Source organism: Parasteatoda tepidariorum, chromosome X2 (genome assembly GCF_043381705.1).
Source record: "Parasteatoda tepidariorum isolate YZ-2023 chromosome X2, CAS_Ptep_4.0, whole genome shotgun sequence".
NCBI classification, from domain to species: domain Eukaryota; kingdom Metazoa; phylum Arthropoda; class Arachnida; order Araneae; family Theridiidae; genus Parasteatoda; species Parasteatoda tepidariorum.
This window is the reverse complement of record NC_092215.1, coordinates 20,721,564-20,742,223: the sequence shown is the minus strand read 5'-3', so window position 1 is coordinate 20,742,223 and position 20,660 is coordinate 20,721,564. Positions and strand designations below refer to the sequence as shown.

Below are 20,660 nucleotides of genomic sequence, written 5' to 3'. Positions count from 1 at the left end.
CTCTTGCAAGCTTCGTTTAAGCCCATATTTCCCACCTCTTTCACCATATGGTTATTTTTATTACAAAACGCAATGCAGCAGGAAAACTGATGAAATCAAGAAACTTTGAAACACTGAACTTTTAAAATTTTTGAATTTGCATATAAAGGATATATCACAGCACATATAACTATCATGCTTTCCTAAATATATGCTTGTACTTTTAAATTTAAATTTTTATTAAGTTATGCAAATTGATATAATCGAAAAAAAAATACTTTATTAAAATATGGGACAAGTAATTGCACTATTCAATAACAAAATCAGGTCATCATTGTAAGCTTTAATTAAAAGTGAAAAAAAAAATAGTTTCTTTCAAACAGCAGAATATAATTTATTCCTATAATTTCAGCTTTATATTTTCTAATTCATCGGAAATGTTTAAAGTACAAGTTTATCTTTTGATTTCGTTTTTAATTAGTAATTTTAACAAACATTTAAAAATTTTAGAATGAAAGTATTTACTTGTATAAGAAAAATATAATATGCGCGTCCTTTTTATTTAAACTTTAAATAGAATAATATTTTCTTTTAATGACATTATTCGTGATTAAAAGTTAATTTTTCCTAAGAGATTTCATCTTTAATTTTTTTTAAATCCTGAATAAATTGAAAAGATTTCTCTAAAGGAGAAATGAATTATCGATAAACAATAAGACAATTAATTTTTCTATTACGACAATAGCTACAAAAATTAAGTTCTTACGTTGAGCCACGTTCTCTAAAGTTGAAGTTAAGGAATAAAATAAAGTAATACCGATGCCCAATCTACAATTGGATTCAATAAAAGAAATTTCAAGTGTTCAGTAACTAGTTGTGTCAATAGGGACTGAAACAACAAATTTGTCAAAAGAAAAAGAACTCTCTCTAAGAAGAATTTTTAGTAGAAATGAATTAAAAATAAATACAAACATGTATAAAAAGTAAATTTCGAAAACTCGTCTCTACTATATAAAGCGCTTTAATAAAGTGTTGCTCTGTTTTAGTGCAAATGAAATTGGCGTTGCTTGTAATTTATTTTATATGATAACTAGCATAAGAAACTAGCATAAAATATGATAACTAGCATTTTTTTCTAAAATTAAACATGTTCAGAATGGCAACTGCTCCGGAGACGCCAAAATATTTAAAAGAAAAAAAAAACGGTAAATAACTTCAAAGTAAATTTTGCATATATTTGACTATTTTTGCTTGCATTTTAAAAGGTATAGCATGACATAAGTACTATAAAGTGGGGAATTATATGAGACTACGAATAATTTAGAAATAGTGGTGAATTAAAATCTATTAAATTGATTTTATTAAACCATGAATCACAATTGATAGATTACCACTTTAAAATATAGATTTGCTGTCCGGAGCAAGTTGGCATCTCTGCATCTTGTTATAAACTATTATTAAAAACACAGTTCAATCAAATTGATTATTCCATTAAGCCTAATTATAAGTATTGTAGAAAGGTGAAAATGCATTTTTTTAAAAAAATAAATAAAGAAGGATGGTATATATGTTATGTTTAAAGGAAAGGATGGTATGTTTAAAGGAGAAATATATTTCTTTCCTTTTCCTAGCACTCTAGCGTAGAGAAGCCAGTATGTTTATATTTCGGTTATTAATGTTCTTACTATTTATACTGTTAATAATTATATTATTAATAATATAAATAATATGGATGATTATCCGCATAAAGCTAAGCACATGTGGCTCTATGGAGTTAAAATTCGCCGTAAAACTTCTTGGTTATTACTTACCATTGATTGTTGCGCATAAGCTTGAAAAAGCGCCCCCTGTCCAAAATATTACGTGCTCTTTCTATTTAACTTTCAATAAAACGAATAACAAATGTATTTGAAAAGCCTCACAAACATACTATGATGCTACCTAAAAAACAACAACCGAAAATATTTTACACAATTATAGCTGAATAAGGGATAACACTCATGGCAACCGACACTTTATTTATGTTGTGATATTAATTTTCTTAAAGTTATTTTCGGCTCATGATCTGTTAGAATTCATAAATAAATTACGGAAAACTTTTATGAATGGTAAAATTTCTCGAAAACTTGATAAGAAAATCACAATAATGAAACTTCTTAGAATATCTATCCTGTTATATCATCACCTTGTAAACATAACATGAGGGATATACCGGAAGTTTTCGAAGTTACTTCCGGCCTTAGGAGGTTTGTTATTGTTTACATTCAGTCAACTAGCCATTCTTAAAATTATATATTCACGGCACTTTTTTTTAAATATATACGGGCATGTTGTTGATAACCTCAAAAAAAATTGAAGTAGAAAAATAAATTTTATTTGAAATAAAACAGACTTTTCATTTTTCACCTTATTTCAATTGAAATTTTTCAGACTTTATTAAGTTACTTTATATCGAAATTCAATGTCATAGTAATAACTAAAGTCTATTAAATGGAAGTGAAATCAGTCCAGAAACTGAACGTTCTTTCAAACTTTATTTTTGCTTCATAAAAACTTGCCCGTAACAGATTATAGGTCTTTTCCCGTGCCATTGAATTCAGCAGCACCGACGACATTTCTCTTGTTTTTGTTGTTAATCTCGGATATCTTTTTGAATCCTAAATCTGCTTGGGTGCAGGTTGAATAAATAACTAAAACTAAAATAAAAAAATTTATAAACTAAAATAAAAAGATTTATAGTCTTAAAATTGATAAAATGGTAACTATTGTCAGCAAAGCAGTGAAAATTCACCTGGTTTAGCAACTATCGAAATGCTATAAAGACCCATGCGTACCATTAATATTTATATCTGTTTGAGTCATTGAAATATCTTGGTTACAGAAAACTGTTTGAGAAAACTATCCACTTTTTATTCCAAAAATTAACTTACCACAGGACTGTGTTTCCGACCAATGCTTGCTATGCAATTCTCAATCCTCATGATGCGCCCTGTCTATCCGTAAAATTCGTGCCAATATTTATGGGATACCCTTTATCTACGTGAACTGTGAGTTTACGACTACCATTTTTCAACTCCGTATCCTTGTAATATTGATCCTAATCCAGAAGAAAAGGGAACTCCTGGATCAGATCCCCCTGAGGTATTGATTTGTTATGGGAACTTTTTGATGAATTATTTTTTAATTTTTTTCTATAACCATAGTTGAACAATACACCCAATTCTTTGAGTTTACGACTAATAATATTCAACTACCAATACAAAGACTCAAGCCCCTCATAGTTTTGAACTCAATCCAGAAGACGAGGGAACTTCTGGATCAAGTATTGAGAGAAATTTGCAATCCTGGAGGACTTTTTGATTCAACTAACCCTCATTTGCGTCACATGGAGGGGGAAAACCACTAAAATTTCCCACGGTCAACCTGACGGCAAGGGGCCTCTAACCCATGATCCGTCTACCACTGAGGATATTTTACGTCAACAATGTGATCGGTGCAAACTAGATGCGGAATTCGTATCGACCAGCCATTGATGGGATTCGAGCCCGGCTCACATCATTCGAAGGCGAACGCTCCATCCTCTGAGCCATCACGGCTCAACTTATTTCAAATTAAAAATTATATAGTTATACTTTTAACAAACATGGATTGGATGTGTCAGATTTAAAGTGAAAGCAAAAATAAGCCTGTCAAAAATCACTCGTCCCAGAAAGGTTAAGCTCAATCGAAAATGAAAGGCAAAAAAAATTAATGAGACAGATAGTTGATAAATCAGAAAGGGTTTCAGAATACACACTTTAGAAGAAAAAATAAAATTTATTAATTTCCACCAATTTTTGCACCTAATATTTTTGACTATGCAAGTTAAATTTTGCTTCCTATGTGCTTTTAAATCTAAATCAAACTAAACCTAGAGTATGTCGATAAAAGTAATAATTTAAAATTCAGAGTGATTTAGTGTAAAAGGAGTGCAAATTTTAATTTTGATATTTTTTTCCAAACAATCACAGCTTGTAAACTATTAAATCTATTGACGTATTTTCGCATAAATGGTAAGTGGGCAATATCATGATCATACAATAATCACTAATATTATATAATGGTTTGTAACACAGGGGATTTCTTATCATTATTATTTTCCGTTGAATAATATTGTTGAATGGATCTTAGATATCTTTACATCGCTGATTTCAGATCTACAATTGATTACTCTCTACAAGTTACAATTTTTATGCAATTTCATAATACTTTCGTCATCAGGATTTTTTAAATTCACTCGAGAAAAATGTAAGTGTTCCTCCACATTTCTGCATTTCTGATGCGTAGGGCGGGGTAGGAGGAAAACAATAATACATTTAAGATTACAATGCGATACGTTGATACGTTTAGTTATGTATGTATATATATATATATATATATATATATATAAAAAATATAAAGATAAATAGTCGANAATATATATATATATATTTATACATCGGAATTCATACTCGCGTGATTTTAAAAATCAAATATCGAGATTCGTATTTACGCGATTCAAATAACTAAACGAAATATCGCATCAATATTTTTACCAAAAATGTTGATAACATTCTGTAAATAAATCCTTCCCACATTTTTTTTGCTCAAATTTCAGGCATTTTTTCAATTATTTAAAAAGTATTTTCGCGCATAACTCATCTCTTTGGAGCAACATTTTTAAAAAAGTTAAAACGAATTTCGCCAAATTTTCAAACGAATTTCCCAAATTGAGGTGGCGACAAAAGAGTTGAAACTAGTTGCAGGAGTTAATTAATGCGTGAAGAAAATTTTTTAATTGTGATTTTGTGTTCGCAGAATTTTTTTTAATATTAGTCTGACATATTAAGTCTGACTACAGAGAGAGCCAAACAAAAGCGAATTTGATATTAATACTGCTAAGTATCACTATCACAAATCTGTTACTTTATCTTGATTAGATAAAAGACATGTAGAAAGAATATTTCATTCCTACAATGTTTTCAGAGAAAGTAAACTGTCTTTGTTACTTTTTGGTGTTGACAATTCTTAAGAATCCTTCAATAAATGCTTGTATTAAAGTAACTTTAAGCCGCAATAAATGCAAAACAATTCAACAATTTTATGCATCTATGTTTAAATAACTGCATGTAAAAAAAAGAAAACTTAAGTGTGTAAATTAAATAAAACACCAGACAATTTCTTAGTCAAACTGTCTCCAGACTTTAATGTAAACATTGATTTTACTGACCTTAATTCATGTTTTCAATTAATTTAAAGATTCTGTCTTTGTTGGTTTTAAACTATCCTTTGTTCATTTAATATAAACCCTAAGGCGGAAATGCTCATATTTTAGTTAACATAGATTATATTTAATTATTTTTAACTATTTTGAACAATACAAACCATTTTAGAATAATTGAAATTATAAATATTGTAATTCTTTACTTACAACTTTTATTTTTAATGGAAATCTTTTATTTTGATAGGATTAAATATTTGCTTTCATTTGAAAAAATGTTTGCTGATTATTAAAATTAATATTTGGATATCAATTTTGTAGCATTTTTATGATTCTTCACATATTATTTAAATATGTTTATCATAACTTTTTTTTGTACGACATCTTTTTCATTTTAATTTCATTGATTTAGCATTAAACTTTGAAAATATTTCCTCAAGATTAAACTATGTTAGAAACTTTCTAAATCATAATTAAATAATTTAAATTGTAATAATTAATAAAACTTATAACAATATAAAATATATTTGACAAATAAAACAATATATATTGTAGTTTTAATTTGCTTTTATAAGACTTTGTGCATATTTCATTTAAAATTTGTTTTTTTTTCTCCTTTCAACCTGTTTTAGGTTTTAATAGATGAAATGCACATCTTATTGAATAAGTGAATTTAGTGTTTTTGGTATCATTTAATTATTATGTTCCACTGTTATCGAAATGGTTAGAATTATTTTTTTAAAAAATTCTTTATATACCTATTGAATAGCTTGACTTTAAAAATTTAAAATAAATTACTCAAATTTGCATTAAACCCTTGTCCTCAATTTTAGAAATATTTATTTTCTAATTTTAAAACTTTTAAAAATACTTCCTTTATGTTCAATCTTGTATTGAGTTAAGGAAATACATTTTTTAAAGATGCTTTATTAAATTTATTTTAATTAAAGGAGAAAATAGTCAACTCATCAAATAATTATAAATTTATCCATGAATTAAATCGAAGTTATAATTTTATTTAATTGAAAAGTGGCAAGTCTATGAAGAAGATGTTTTTTTTAAAAAAAATAAAATCGTGATTTTGAAAAAATTATGCTATGATAAAAGCTTTTGATCATTTTAAACTAGATCAAAATGTGCATAATTGAAATTATTACAGATTGTAGACACACTGATTAATCACATAATCGCATTTATTTTAAATCCCAGCATTTTTCATTTAAGTATAATTGAAAAAAAAGGATGAAAATACTTTGAAACGATAGTAAAATAATGGAATCACTTCCATACTAAATCTAAGTAAACAATTCTTCTTTCACCAGAAAATATTTCGGAAAATTTTACATGGAAAACTGCTAGCATAAAATTTGAAAGATCATGCCTTTTTTTTATAATAATTTATTTATTTTATAACTGTTATTATATTAATAAGCTATAATTTTTATATAATATTCAGTTCATTTGATATTATATTGTATACAGTGGAGTGGAAAATAAGTTTACAGGAATAAATAATAATATATTAAAACACCAAATTAACTACCACTAGAACAAAGTTGTATAAAAAGTTTTGAAAGTTGGCACCCCCTGAAAAAGTCCACTGACCTTTTTTATTCTTGTTTATATTATTTATATGTAGTCGTGGACAAATTCTTTTAATTATAATTTATCAAAATATCAGTAGTTACCTGCGCTTCCACTACAAAAAATATTTTCTAAAACTACGGAAATTCCACAATTGTTGCAGGGTACAAACATAGCCTCCTATAACCATGGGTGAAAGCCCTTATATAGCAAGACGGAAAAGAGAAAAACCTGGTACGTAAAACATTTCATTCCAGCATTTTTTTCGAAAAAAATTAAATATCTGTAACTATAAAGATTTCTTTTATAATTCTGGCATATATATAAATCTGCTTCTCTTCCAAGATAAAGTAGATATTGTTGAAAAATTTAAAAAAAGAATAAGTAAACTCCTCCCCAAAACTAGCTATAACTGAAATGGTTTTACTACCAGCCTTTCCTCTTTTCCGTCTCGCTTTCACCCCTGCCTATAACTGAAAACCACCACACGATTTTTTATAGGTAGTCCGATCAGACCACTGCAAACGATATCCACTTTCCGAACGAGTCATTTAATACAAAATTTAGTTAAAATAAGAAAGTGGTAGCAAATATATGACTGAAAATTTGTTTTATTTATGAATATTATTGGTTAGCCTTATTCACTTGTCAACCACTACAGATTCAATTCTCAAATATATATGATAAATTTCTCTCAATTACTTTTATGAAAGGTTTTGGGTTCATGCGCACAACTGGTTCACTTTCTGCGCGGACTACTTGTAAAAGACCGTGTGGAGGCTTTTTGATGTAGGGGGTGATGGGTATTTACTATAAGGCAAGTTTGTAAAAAAATCTTTCGTAATTGTAGTGGTTGCTTTCATTTTTTTAACAGCTGAAAGAGCTTCGAGTGCAAAGGGTTAATAACTATTTAGCTCAAAGGAAAATACAATACAACTTTTGTGGTAACACCATGATTACAACATAGGAAAAAATTAAATTAGTGAATATAGTAAGTTAATTACAAATATTATGAAAGGAATAAAAAATTTTCTTACTTCCTTATCGTTTATAAACCATTTAAGAAGAGCATTACTCCTAGCTGGAGCGGATGTGCAATTAACATCTACTAAGTCTCCAATTTCATACCTTGGACTGGTACCTTCAATTTTTGGGCCATCTTGTCCAGGACCTAGATAAGGAACTGTTAAAATGAAGATTTAATATTAGTTACTAATATTTGAAATTAAAAATAACTTTTACATAACACTAAGAACTAGAATATGATTATTGATTTCTAAATATTAAGGTACTTTCTAATTTCAAATTATCCATTTATATCTATTTTAGAACAAAACATTTTATAATATTTAATGATATTTAGATCTAAAAGAGTAAATTTTGAGCAGATTTTGTTATATCAAGTTTTAAAAATTTCTAAATCACGAAGAATATTTCTACATAATCAAGTGTAACAACTAGATACCTAAAATAAAGTGCAAATTTACGCAATATACTGTTCTGAAATATATAATTTTTTATTGAGTTTAATGGGACTGTTTTATATTTTCTCTTTTTACTTTGCAATATCAACCAAATTTAAGTTAAAAAGTTTTGATTTATAAGTAAGTTTGTGACAGAAAACAAGCTAAATTTTTGAACGTTTGTTTGTTCCGTATAAAATAGAATAGTTTAATAAACTCCGAAATGGCGACTAAAAATCTTATCCAATTTACTGATTGTCCGAAATGAACCACAATTTAAAAATTTAATTACAAAAATGGAAGGAGTGGGAAAGTTATGGTTCTCTGCGTTCTGCTTAGTAAACAAGAGTTTTTTCATATATTTTCAATATAAGTAGCAAATTTCGCCATATTGTTCGCTTTTGACAAGAAAAAAACATAAAACTATGCTTTCCGCTACACGTACGACAATTAGATAAGGGAAATACACTCAGATTTTGTCACGTTTTTTCCGTAAACAATGGGGTCTTCCTTGAACGTTGTTTAATTGTTTTCCTCTGATAACAGTGCTCTCTGCTGGAAATGTTAATAATCTACTTTAAAACTTTGAATAATGATTTAGACAACTGTGTTTTAACAATTTGAACTCCTTGACTATGGTAATTTTCAGGTAATAGCTACACTCTATCAATTCAAGAATTTAATTACAAAAATGGACGAAGTCGGAAAATTATGGTTTTCTGCTTTCTGTTTAGCAGTTTCTTTGGCTAAGTTTTAAAAATAAACTGCGGAATTCGTCAACTTATTTGCTCCTGATAAGAAAGTAAATAATGTTCTCTGCAGCATGTACGACCATTATATGAAGTATGTGCACTCAGACTTTGCCACGTTTTTTCCATAAACAATGTTGTTTTCTTTTAACATTGTTTTCCTCAGATAATAGTGCTCTATGTTGTAAATTTTTGTAATCTACTTCAAAACTTAGGATAATGTTTCGAACAATTTTGTTTAAACAATTTAAACGTCTAGACGGTGTTTGGTAATTTACATGAAACGGCTACGCTCTGCACATAAAAATCTTCATAACGTTATGATTTAATAACTACCTAAGTTTATAAACTTTGCGAAAAAAATATGAAACTTAGAAGAAAATCACACATTTTTTATATAAGTCCTTTAACTGTTCATTAAAAAATTACAGTGTACAATTTGCTAAAAATAAATACTAGTAATACATGACATTAAAAAAAAACAACGAAAAGTGTCATACACTCAGCTATATCTTAATGATGATGACAAAAATATAATAGATACATTTCAAGCATTACTGTATTGCAAGCAAATAATCGAGCAGTATGACTGAAAATGTAAATGAAAGGTAAAAGGTTAGTTAGGTCACTAAATCTGAATTAAAAAGAACAATCTACAGAGTTAAAGTGCAACATATGAATAATATAATAATAAGTTTGATTTCGTATAGTTCGAACAATTTGTGGGGAAAAAAATACATACCTCTGTATTATAAAAATTGAAGAAATTTTTTCAATAAATTGCACATATTTAATGGAGAAACATGCATGATAAGAAATTTAAACTCACCTTTAACGCTATCTTTCTCGAGTAGAGAGTAAAATATCATTTTAAATAAAAAAAAATTAAACCTACCTTTAGTTCTTTTAATTTGTGTTGAAATGTTGACTGTTTTAATATAAGTTCATGCTTATGCACATGACTATTACATGAAGTATATAATTGAATTGTGTACATGAAATAGTACATGAATATTTCTTTAATGATTCGCTTGAAATAGTTAATTGACTAAAAGATAAATATTGTATATAATTATTTTTATTATTTTCTTGATTAGTCAATCGGAAATATTCTTGGTACATTTGAATTTTCACTGAGATAAATTGATTATTGTTTAATTTTTATTTTGCACAATTGTTCTATTTTCATGTTACTCCGGATAAATATAGTTGCCGTGCGTTTTATAAAACTTGATGGGATATATTGGAACTTAAAGATATAATAAATATTCTCATATATATTCTAATATGATCGGAATAAATATTCTATATACTATCGGAAATATTCTTGTTGCCTTTAAATTTGCACTACGATAAATTGATTATTGTTTAATTTTAATATTGCACAATTGTTCAATTTTCATGATACTCCAGATAAGTATAATTGCTGTGAGTTTTATAAAAATTGATGGGATATATTGGAATTTAAAGATATAAGTTACTGCCTGATCACAGTTGCTTCTACCTGGAAAAAAATCAATAAGTGGTAGCTAAGGTTACACATCGCTACTTAAAATAGTTTTGAAATTTCCTCTCACTTGAAAATTTACATGAAATCATACATCTGCAAACGCTTGATATCACCTTTTATTAAGAATTTTCCCGATGGTCGCCTCCATTGTGTTTTCTTCATTTTTAGAAAAAAAATCTATTAAATTAAGGAAAATGGCTTAAAGGGGATAGGTAACTAGCCTCCCATTGAGGTGAACCATTATCGAATCTCAGAGATACGAATTTCACACCCATCTCACCGACCACATTACTAACGTAAAATATCCTCAAATGGTAAATGGTTCATATGGTAGAATCCCCTTGCCGTCAGGCTAACCGAGGGACCTTTTTGTGGTTTACCTCTCCTTATAACGCAATTTCGGGTTAGTTCCCTCAGAAAGTCCTCCACGAAGCCAGACTTCTCCCAATACCTGATCCAAGAGTTCCCATGGTCTTCTGGATTGGGTTCAAAATTACAAGGCTACGAAATTGAGCATTGGGTCTGCTATTCAACGACGGTTATAAAATAAAATATAAAATGCCACACATCATCATAGCGAAGAACTCTTAAATGTCACAGAAAGCGTATTGCATTATTAACACATTTTACGCTTCTACCATACATATTAAATGTTACGGAATTCCAATAAGTGTTTGCATAGTTAAAGCAATGGTTGCTCTAATTTGTTGAATCAAATGTTATATCGCTACCACTATAATGAGTTTCAATTGGAAGGTGTTGAGGATGGCAGGTATGCTCAGAGCATAACTGTCATATCTGTGGATTGTCCGTAGTATTTCATTTTTATATTTAGAGTGATAATGAATTGTATAAATTTCTTTTTGATTCTTGTATTTATAAATTTAATTTAATATGATTTTGTCTACAATTAAATGCAAATAAATCATTCTCATATATAAAAGCAAGTTATAGAAATGAAAATAAGTGTAAGCCATAGCAATTGTGAAAAGTTAATTTTATCTGGAATTGCATTTTAATTAATCTTTCACTACAACTTGGAAAACAGTTCCCCGGAAGTAATAAAAGTTGACGGGTTTGGAATAGTGATATTTTAGAAATGTTTAATTCTTTTTGTCCAACCTGTCAAATAGAAGTTTTCAGAAGTTTTGCGAAAAATTATTTACCAAAGTTCATCTTTTTTCAGATCATGACAACCCAGGCCCTGAAAATTTTTAAAAGTAAAACACGATATTTGGTAAACTATGAAAATTCAAATGGAATATATATAACTGAATTAAAAGCTAAAAAGAAGCAAATGTAAACTTTAAACTAATTAACTTAGCACAAGATATAAAGGCATATATATGAGAAGGTTAGAAAAAAAAATACAAGACATTTTATTCTGTTTGGTACAAGTGCTGAGATCATCTTGAAAAAAGCTCAGCCACTGAATAAAATATCTTTATTTTTTCCGTTAATCAATATTAAAAACATCTCAAATTGAATAATATACCATGAAATGCTTCTATTAGTCTATGCCTATACCAAGTTATTTTCGCACTTTATTGTTAGCACCAATGAGAACATTTGAATAAGTATAAAAATAAAGAAATAGAATCTTCTGTCATATCGGTAAACAATGAATAAATTAGAGGATTTAAATACTCAAATTTTGCATACTGAGAGAAAAATTTATTTTTACATTCAATTGGAATTTTGTAGAATAATAAGACTTGCTGTTAAAAAGAACAGTATTTTATACAAAATATCTACATTGCTGATGAAATCTCCGTAAATACTTCAAATTTTATTTTGATCGAACTTCTTTATACATCTTACAAGGTGTTCACTTTCACTTTGCATTGATTCACTTTTGCAAATATTTTTAAAGTTTGTAGCTTCCAATTCATTCAAATTGAAAATGGTGTAATGTTTCCTTTTTATTCACAAATCATTCAAACAGATTTTCTTTATCTCAATAAAGCATAAAAAAAAAACAATTTTTTACTTGGAATTTCTGATAATCTCTAAATATCAGTGAACATTTATTCTAAGCTGAAAATGGTGTTGGTTTCTAAGGGTCTGTACATTTTTCCCGACATTCGATTACCCAACTCCGTTCCTCTGATAACTTATTTTCTCAATAGTTACGATAGGTAAACAGATCATTTTCCCGACAGATACGTTTGCCAGACAGCTTGTTTTCAGAACAGGTACGTTTGCTAGACACGTTTGTTTGCCTGACGACTCATAAATTTGACAGTGCATTTACCCGACAAAAAATTACGAAAACCCTAATTGATTGAGAGATATAATTGATTGAATTAATAATTAATTTCTGAAAAATACTACGTTCCTTAGAACAACCCTCCAATACAGCCACCTTCTCATTTAAACGACTGATTCAATAAGTATAGTTTTGATTCGACAGACGCAATGTTATCTTAACGCCTATTAGGACTGTCGCAATTAAACTTTTTTTTAAAAATATAACTAGTAACATTTCGCAATTTGATTCAGCAAGTCATTTTTATCTTGCCTCCCATTAAATGTGAATTATCCTGAAATCTTTTTGAAAGAAGGAAAAACTATGCGTCCTTCAGATTCTTATTCCAAGTGATCCTATTATAGTCTATTTTGACTATAGTACAATAGTATAATTAAAATTTAAAAAAAAACAACGTGAATAAAATACATATAAAAGTACATAAATTGACAGACTATAGTTTCAGTTCTATTTAAAGTAGAACCTTCATTGTTGTCTAAACGCCAAATAGAGATAGAAACAAACACGTGTTAACTGGTTTTACCAATAGGAACAAAGGAACTTTACACGTGTTTCTACTTCTCTACCTTCATATGACGTTTAGACACTAAGGAAGGTTCTTGTTTATAGAACTGAAACTATAGTATGACAATTTATGTACGTTCATTTGTGATTTATTGACGTTGTTTTTTATTTTAGTCTGCGCATACCAATACAAAGCATAACCAATCCTTTTACTTGAAACATAATAATTGATATAAGTCTTAAAAACAATAGCAAGCAATATTATATATACGATAACGAAAAATAACCAAACTATTCTAATTTTAGTTATGTGACTGTCTTTTGGGACCGTCAGGAAAGTAAATTTTCGGGCAAATGTACACATCAAAATTAAATTACCAGCCAAATGTACATGTCGAGAAAACGTACATGTCGGGCATATGAGCTGTCGGGAAAATGACTGGATCTATTTTCAAGAAATCACTCAAACAATTTTTTTTATCTCAATGAAACATAAAAATAAAGTACCTATTTTTTATTTATATTTAAGATAATTTTTAAATTTTAATGAAGCGAATTAATTTCATTACTTTTAAAGTAATATAAAATATTTATCTTAAAATCACGCCAAAAATCGTTTACTGCATATTCAGTACGGAAAATAATTAATTATATTACAGAAAGAATCTTTTTCCTATCATGAACATAATGTAGTCGTTTTTGTGGCAGTATTTTTCCCTCCCTACTATTTCGGTCACAGGTTAAACATAAGTTTAAGATGGAATTAACCTACTCCGATAATTAACCCTTTGACGGTTATGAACGAGTTCAGCTCGCAATCGAATCGTGCCTCATAATGCGCGCAAACAAGTTCCGCTCGGGAGCAACATTTCTACCATAATGGTTAGTAACGAGCACTACTCGGGTAGTGAAATTTTTCCCCAATGCGCGCTGACGACCTGAGCTCGTTCGCCATAATTATTCTGCATTGACTGTGTTTAAAACGAAAAGTACGTAAAAACTGTTATTTATGTACTACGAATACTTTAATTTTTAAACGCGTGAGGCGAGCTATCTACCGCATCCAGAAAAGCCAACTTACTCCGCTATGTAAAATAGTATTTCCTAGTGATAGCGAAAGTCAAGTTACTTTCAGTTTAGTATTTTTCCTTTTAAGTAATTTTTTCACCACTAAATATCAACAACTATAAGTATCATATAAAATGCAACGTTAAAGCAACAGTCTACTGGTTACTCTATTAAAAAGTAGGCGTAACTGTCCATCTCCAACGAAATTATAACAATTCCAGAAAGCGGAGCAGTTGGCATCGCCAGAGAAGGGTGACATTTTCGGTAGAACAGCAGTGAAAAATAGCTGCCACTTTCGACTACTGTTTGCTCGTAATACTGCGCGAATTAATGAAACGAAAACTGCTGATTTCCCTGACCGTCAAAGGGTTAACTAACTGTTAACGACATATATGGGGTATAATATATGCATATTACTATAAATTATGTATTTGAGTATTATTATGTGTGCATTATTATATATTATATTGTAATATTCAATAAAATTATGTATGTATATTATATAGTCAGGGATAACACGTACGATAACGAAAAATACAAAATCACTATACTCATTTCCCTTATGCGCCCAAAGTTGCCAACTGATCTATACACGACGTAATAATTTTTAAAAAAACTACAATATAAAGATTTTCGGTTAGTTCTGCCAACTTTTTAAAAGTCTCAACACGACAAAACAGCAATAAAGCAACGTATTTCAAAAGATTTTGAATTATTTACAAGTCTTGGTGAGTAAAAACAATAGAAATCGAATTTACTAAACCAAGGATCTTACATTAAAACACTAATACTGGAAAATATTCATTCGCTGTCCGGAGCAAGTTGGCGACTCTGCATGCCTGCCCTGTCAAAAAAACGTACCAGCCTGGCAAAATATTGAATCTGGTTTCAGGAAATCACTCAAGCAAATTTTTATCTTAATAAAATATAAAATAAACTACCTATTTTTCATTTATATTTGAAATAATTTGTAAACATTAATGAAATGAATTAAATTCACTACTTTAAAAATAATAATAAATATTTATCTTAAAATCACGCCAAAAATCGTTTACTGCATATTCAGTTCGCAAAATAATTCATTATATCACAGAAAGAATCTTTTTCCTGCCAAGAATATTATGTTGTCTTTTTGTGGCAGTATTTTCCCCTCCCCACCACCTCGGTCGCAGGTTTAACATAAGTTTAAGAAGAAATTAACCTACTCCGATAATTAACTAGCAGCTAACGGCACGCAAGGTTGTCAACGTTGACAACCCTGACAACTGTTTTGACTGAGTAAAATACCATAATTAGCACGGTTTGCAGAGCAAGGTGAAAGAAGTTTTCGTTGCATTGTCAGTGGAGCAACAACACACGGTGATTAATGTGTTGTCAATATTTCGCATGTTTTTTTCTTTCGAAAACTTAATCAGTGAGGTTTTTTTTCTTTTTCTTTTAGGCAATCAGTTAATGAAGAAAGGCGTTTAAATTACTCAATGAGTATTATGGTGGAAAACAAAATGTGGTAAATACCGATGAATGATGTTATTTAAGAGAAAGAATCTCTTCCGCGTTAACGAAGAAATCAATTAAAGTGGTTACAAATGGAGTGGTGATTAAAGTAAATTCCATTGCGTTCGATTGGGATATGGTCTTTTGGTAAATATTTAGGTAAGAGAGATTTAAAAAAAAAAATAAATATAAAGGATTTTTATTCATATTATTTTGAAGTTAATTATTTATCATGTCTTAGTTTCTGTGATGAAAGCCATTAGCGTATAAGAGGGCAGGCAATATTTGCCTCAAGGTTTTTAGTTTAACACTAAATTTTAAGAGCTTTTGTTCATTGCTAGTTTATTGTCATTCGGTTTAATAAATATTTAACATGCTTGCTATAGGTATTTTAGGAAAAGAAATATTAAATAATGAAAAAATGCGATCTAATCTCACTCTTTCCTGCGTGTGAGCAACTTATCATAGCTGCGAATTCTTCCAATTTTTATTTATTTATTATTATTTTTAAAATTTTTGTTAAACTTAGGGATAATTAACCCCTTGGGAACGGGTGATTCAGAAAAGCATTCGTACAAAATCAGAATCAAGTTGTAATTAAATAAAAAACGGTAACTTAAATGTAGTCGTTGCTAATTTGACAGACTTACTTTGCTTTTACTTTAATTATTGTTAGTTTAATCATTGATATAATCAATGTTAATTCAAAGTGTAACTAAATAGTTTTGTTTTGAGCAAAGTAATGGTAAATTAAATAAATCAAACAATTTTAACTCCGCCCACAAATAAATTGCTAAAGAAGTACTTTGATTACCAGTTTTATATTTTTGCCCTGATTGATACGGTTTTATGCTGGCACGTATTTGTGACAGTCGGCACGAAAGGATTAAGGTTGTGCTTTTTTAATAAATTATTTTATTAATTATGATATTAACGGAAAAGAAATTTGTACTTTGTTATTACGTTTCATTTTTAAGATGGAATTTATTTTAGAAACATGGCACCGTTTTCTTACATAATACAAAAGTTGAACTCTCCATAAACAATTTTCTTTTCACACCAAATGCTTTGGAAGATTTTACATGGAAAGTCTGTTGGCGTAAATTGAAAGATTGGGGTTTTAGCTTTCCGAAATGAAGTATAATTTTTACCCATGTAAAATTTGAACTCACCAAAAAGAGCGCAGGAAGGTAATAGCTGTTTTCTTTTTTTAATTCTATTGTTATTTCAGAAGCATTATTACATAAATATAACAATCCCGTAGCATGATTTTAAAATTTCAGGTATTTAAACTAGAACTGTCAGCTGTATAAAAAATTTTCTTTTCGCACCAAATGTTTAGGAAGATTTTACATGACGAATCTCTTGGCACAACTTGAAAGATCGGAGTTTAGCAAATGTAAAATAATTTAAACTTAGCCTTAATTTTTTACATCGCAATCACTTTATCCCTTTGACTACGAATTTTAAAAAATGATATTTTTGTCCCGTTTATTATTCAAAAGGACAAAACAGGTCACAAATAAGGCAAATTTAGTATTTGGGATTTTTCTGACAAGCGGTTATCAATTTAGAGGCTGGAACATATATGTTCCAGCCGTACTTAATGGTGGGATACATCTGTCCATTAGTAATTTTAAAACATTTGTTGGGACAAATGAGTCCCGTTAGTAGGCAAAGGGTTATAAATTGCGAAGAACTAATACTACCGGATTGGCATGTTTGTTAACAGTTATGTAAATTTTATTAAAAAAAAAACTGTGCTATCATTTATTACCAATATTTTAATAAAAACATATTCATTAAAGTTGTCGTAGAAAATAACGCTTAATCCAAAAATAACAATCAAACAAGATATTGAAAGTATGCTTAACTGCTATGTTGAGCTACATGGAAAATCTAAAAATTGTTGCCTTCATCAGACTGTTAACCCTTTCGCGCCGACTGTCACAAATACGTGACAGCATAAAATCGTATCAACCAGGGTAAAAAGATAAAATTGGTAATCAAAGTAATTCTTTAGTAGTTTATTGGTGGGCGGAGTTATAATTATTTGATTTATTTAATTCACCATTACTTTGTTCAAAATAAAACTATTTAGTTATACTTTGAATTAACATTGATTATATAGATGATTAAACTAACAATAATTAAAGTAAAAGCAAAGTAAGTTTGTCAAATTAGAAACTACTACATTTAAGTTACCGTTTTTTATTTAATTACATCCTGATTCTGATTTTGTACGAATGCTTTTCTGAATCACCCGTCCCCAAAGGGTTAAAGACTGTTATTTTCTACGAAATATGAAAGTTTCAGTTTAAAGATTGAAACAACCTTGTTCTCAGAGACTCCAACTACTATGAAATCTGTGAAGTCTCGAATTATTTCTTTCAATGGCAGTAAACTAGAGCAGAATTGATTTGAATCCAAACAAATAATTTAAAAAAATTGTTAGAACTTAAGTAACGTCGGTCTATATGATGTTCTATGTATCAGTTACTTGCGTTTCGTGGCAGACAAAACTATTCCATTCTAGATTGTTAATATATATATATATNTATATATACAGTCAAACCCCGCTATAGTGAACCTTCAAGGGACCGACATTTTGGTTCACTAACTATAACCGGGGGTTGACTATATCCGTTACACATGCAATTTTACTAATGATTCCCAAACTCCTCCCTTTTATTACACATTATTCAAATAAATGACTTAAATATATTATGTAGTAGTAAAAGATGCGTTATTTTTCATTACTGTTCGTTATTTTTCATTACTTACTCTTTTCATTACTACTTGCGTGCAAAAAGAAATTAGTATTTTTTAGGTGATGAGCAATCCTCAAAATCAGATATGAAAACACTCCCTGACTCTCAGATAATTTTTCCAGAATTTCTGTTATTCCGCTATTTAAACCTGTCTAATCTGCCATTCAAGCACATAAAAGTTGCCTCATAAAATCGCTTAGCAAATTCATGGACATTTGTCCAGATACTGGAACATTGCGGCTTCTTCGAATGGTGAGCCACTTCAGTAATGCTTCTTCAACATCCTTGTGGTCCGCTTTTCTCAACTTTTTTCTGCCATCGAAATTTTTTTCATGAGCAGATATAATTAATTGCCTATTTTTCCATTTGTTACAAACTACAGATTTGGATAGTTTATATTCCCTGCAAATATCAACTTGATTGCATCCATTTTCAATTTTTCTGATTATGTCCATTTTATCATCAATGGAGAACGTTTTACGTTTACTGGTCGCCATAGTTAAATTTGAGACACTTGTTTGCAGTTTTTTTTTTAACTGAACTGAGAGCAAAGAGGAGTTGAAATGAGGGCCTTATCAACACATATTAGTGTCCAACCCTTTAACCAATTACTCATTCCCTCTGACAGAAAATGCATATTGCATACCTGCCAACTCTTCCGGATTTTCCGGAAGATTTTATTTTCATATTTAAAGTGGTAGTAAGTATATACTATGTTTTCTTTTATAAACTTGATTTTTAGATGATTTTGATCACCACTATTCTTTCAAAAATTAAGCACATATAATAATATGCATTACTACCATGGTTGTTAACTTAAGTTTTCTCAAATACAACGTATTTGTTTGCTTAAAAATGAAGTTCTAATTCCATTTTAATACCACTGGGAAAAATGATAATGGAAGGGATTAAAAGTTGGCAGGTATGATATTGATCCCACTGACACCTTATAGGTGCATCATCTGCCTGGGTTGGAAACATCTGCTTGGTTTGTTTAGGGATTGAAAAGTGAAATAAAAGAAGCAAACAAGAAAAAATGATTATCGCTACATTCCCCTCTATAGATGGTTTTAAACAGTGGTATATCAGAGATGCCAACTGCTCCGGACACGCCAAAATAATTAAAAGAACGGTAAATAACTGCAAAGTAAATTGCGCTAATAATTGACTATATTTGCCTGATCTATAAAAGGTATAGATTAAAATAAGCACTCTAAAGTGGTGAATCATATAAACCTACGAATTATTTAGAAATAGTGGTGGACAAAAATCTACTAAATTAAATTTATTAAACCAAGAATCACAATTTATAAACTTCCACTTTAAAATATATATTTGCTGTCCGGAGCAAGTTGGCATCTCTGGTATATGTGTTTATTTTGAAGTAGAAATTTCAAACTTATTACAAAAAGAAAAATGAAGAAAAAAATCAGTTGAAGGCAGAAAAAAGTTCATTATATCCAACTTCTTCACATTTTTGGTTCACTATATCCGGGAGTTCACTGTAGCGGGGTTTGACTATATATATATATATATATATATATATGTAATACAAAAAGTAAATACTTTTGTATTAATAAAAGAATTAAATCTCTTTCGTTTTCATAAAATGTCTTTGTTAAAGAATAAGCGTAGAGAGAATCTATTTTAGGAATTCAAGGCTGAAAACATACCATTGAAATATAAATAGATTTATATTTCAAGGGAAGAGTTATTTTTAGAATCGTTCCCTTTTTCAATACCATATAAGGAAGCAGAAATGATTTTCCTTAATGCGTAAGGTTACAAGGAATGTACGAATGTGCCTTTTTACTTCAAATCTATGTTGGTATAAAACGTAAGAGCGCATAGTTTTGCGTGTCCTTTTCATCATAATGTGATCCTGATAAGCTGTGCCGGAATTGTCCGGAGTCTTGTCCATTCCCCTCCCGTAGGGAGCTTGGACGTCAACTGTAGCAATACCAGCCTACATTTAATAAACCTGTTTAGAACGTCTGATGGCTTATGACTGCAATTATTTCAAGCTAAAT

At 29.3% G+C, this 20,660-nt stretch overlaps 1 protein-coding gene across 2 annotated transcripts in view; it reads right to left on the bottom strand.

Moving 5' to 3' along the window:
- LOC107455866 (uncharacterized) overlaps positions 1-20,660 on the bottom strand; it is a 251,210-nt gene that overhangs the window by 28,213 nt on the left and 202,337 nt on the right. For both annotated transcript variants that reach the window (XM_016073588.4, XM_071188189.1), the window contains exon 6: positions 7,840-7,985. In XM_016073588.4, coding sequence (XP_015929074.1) covers positions 7,840-7,985 — 146 coding nt within the window. The remainder of the gene's footprint in view (positions 1-7,839; positions 7,986-20,660) is intronic.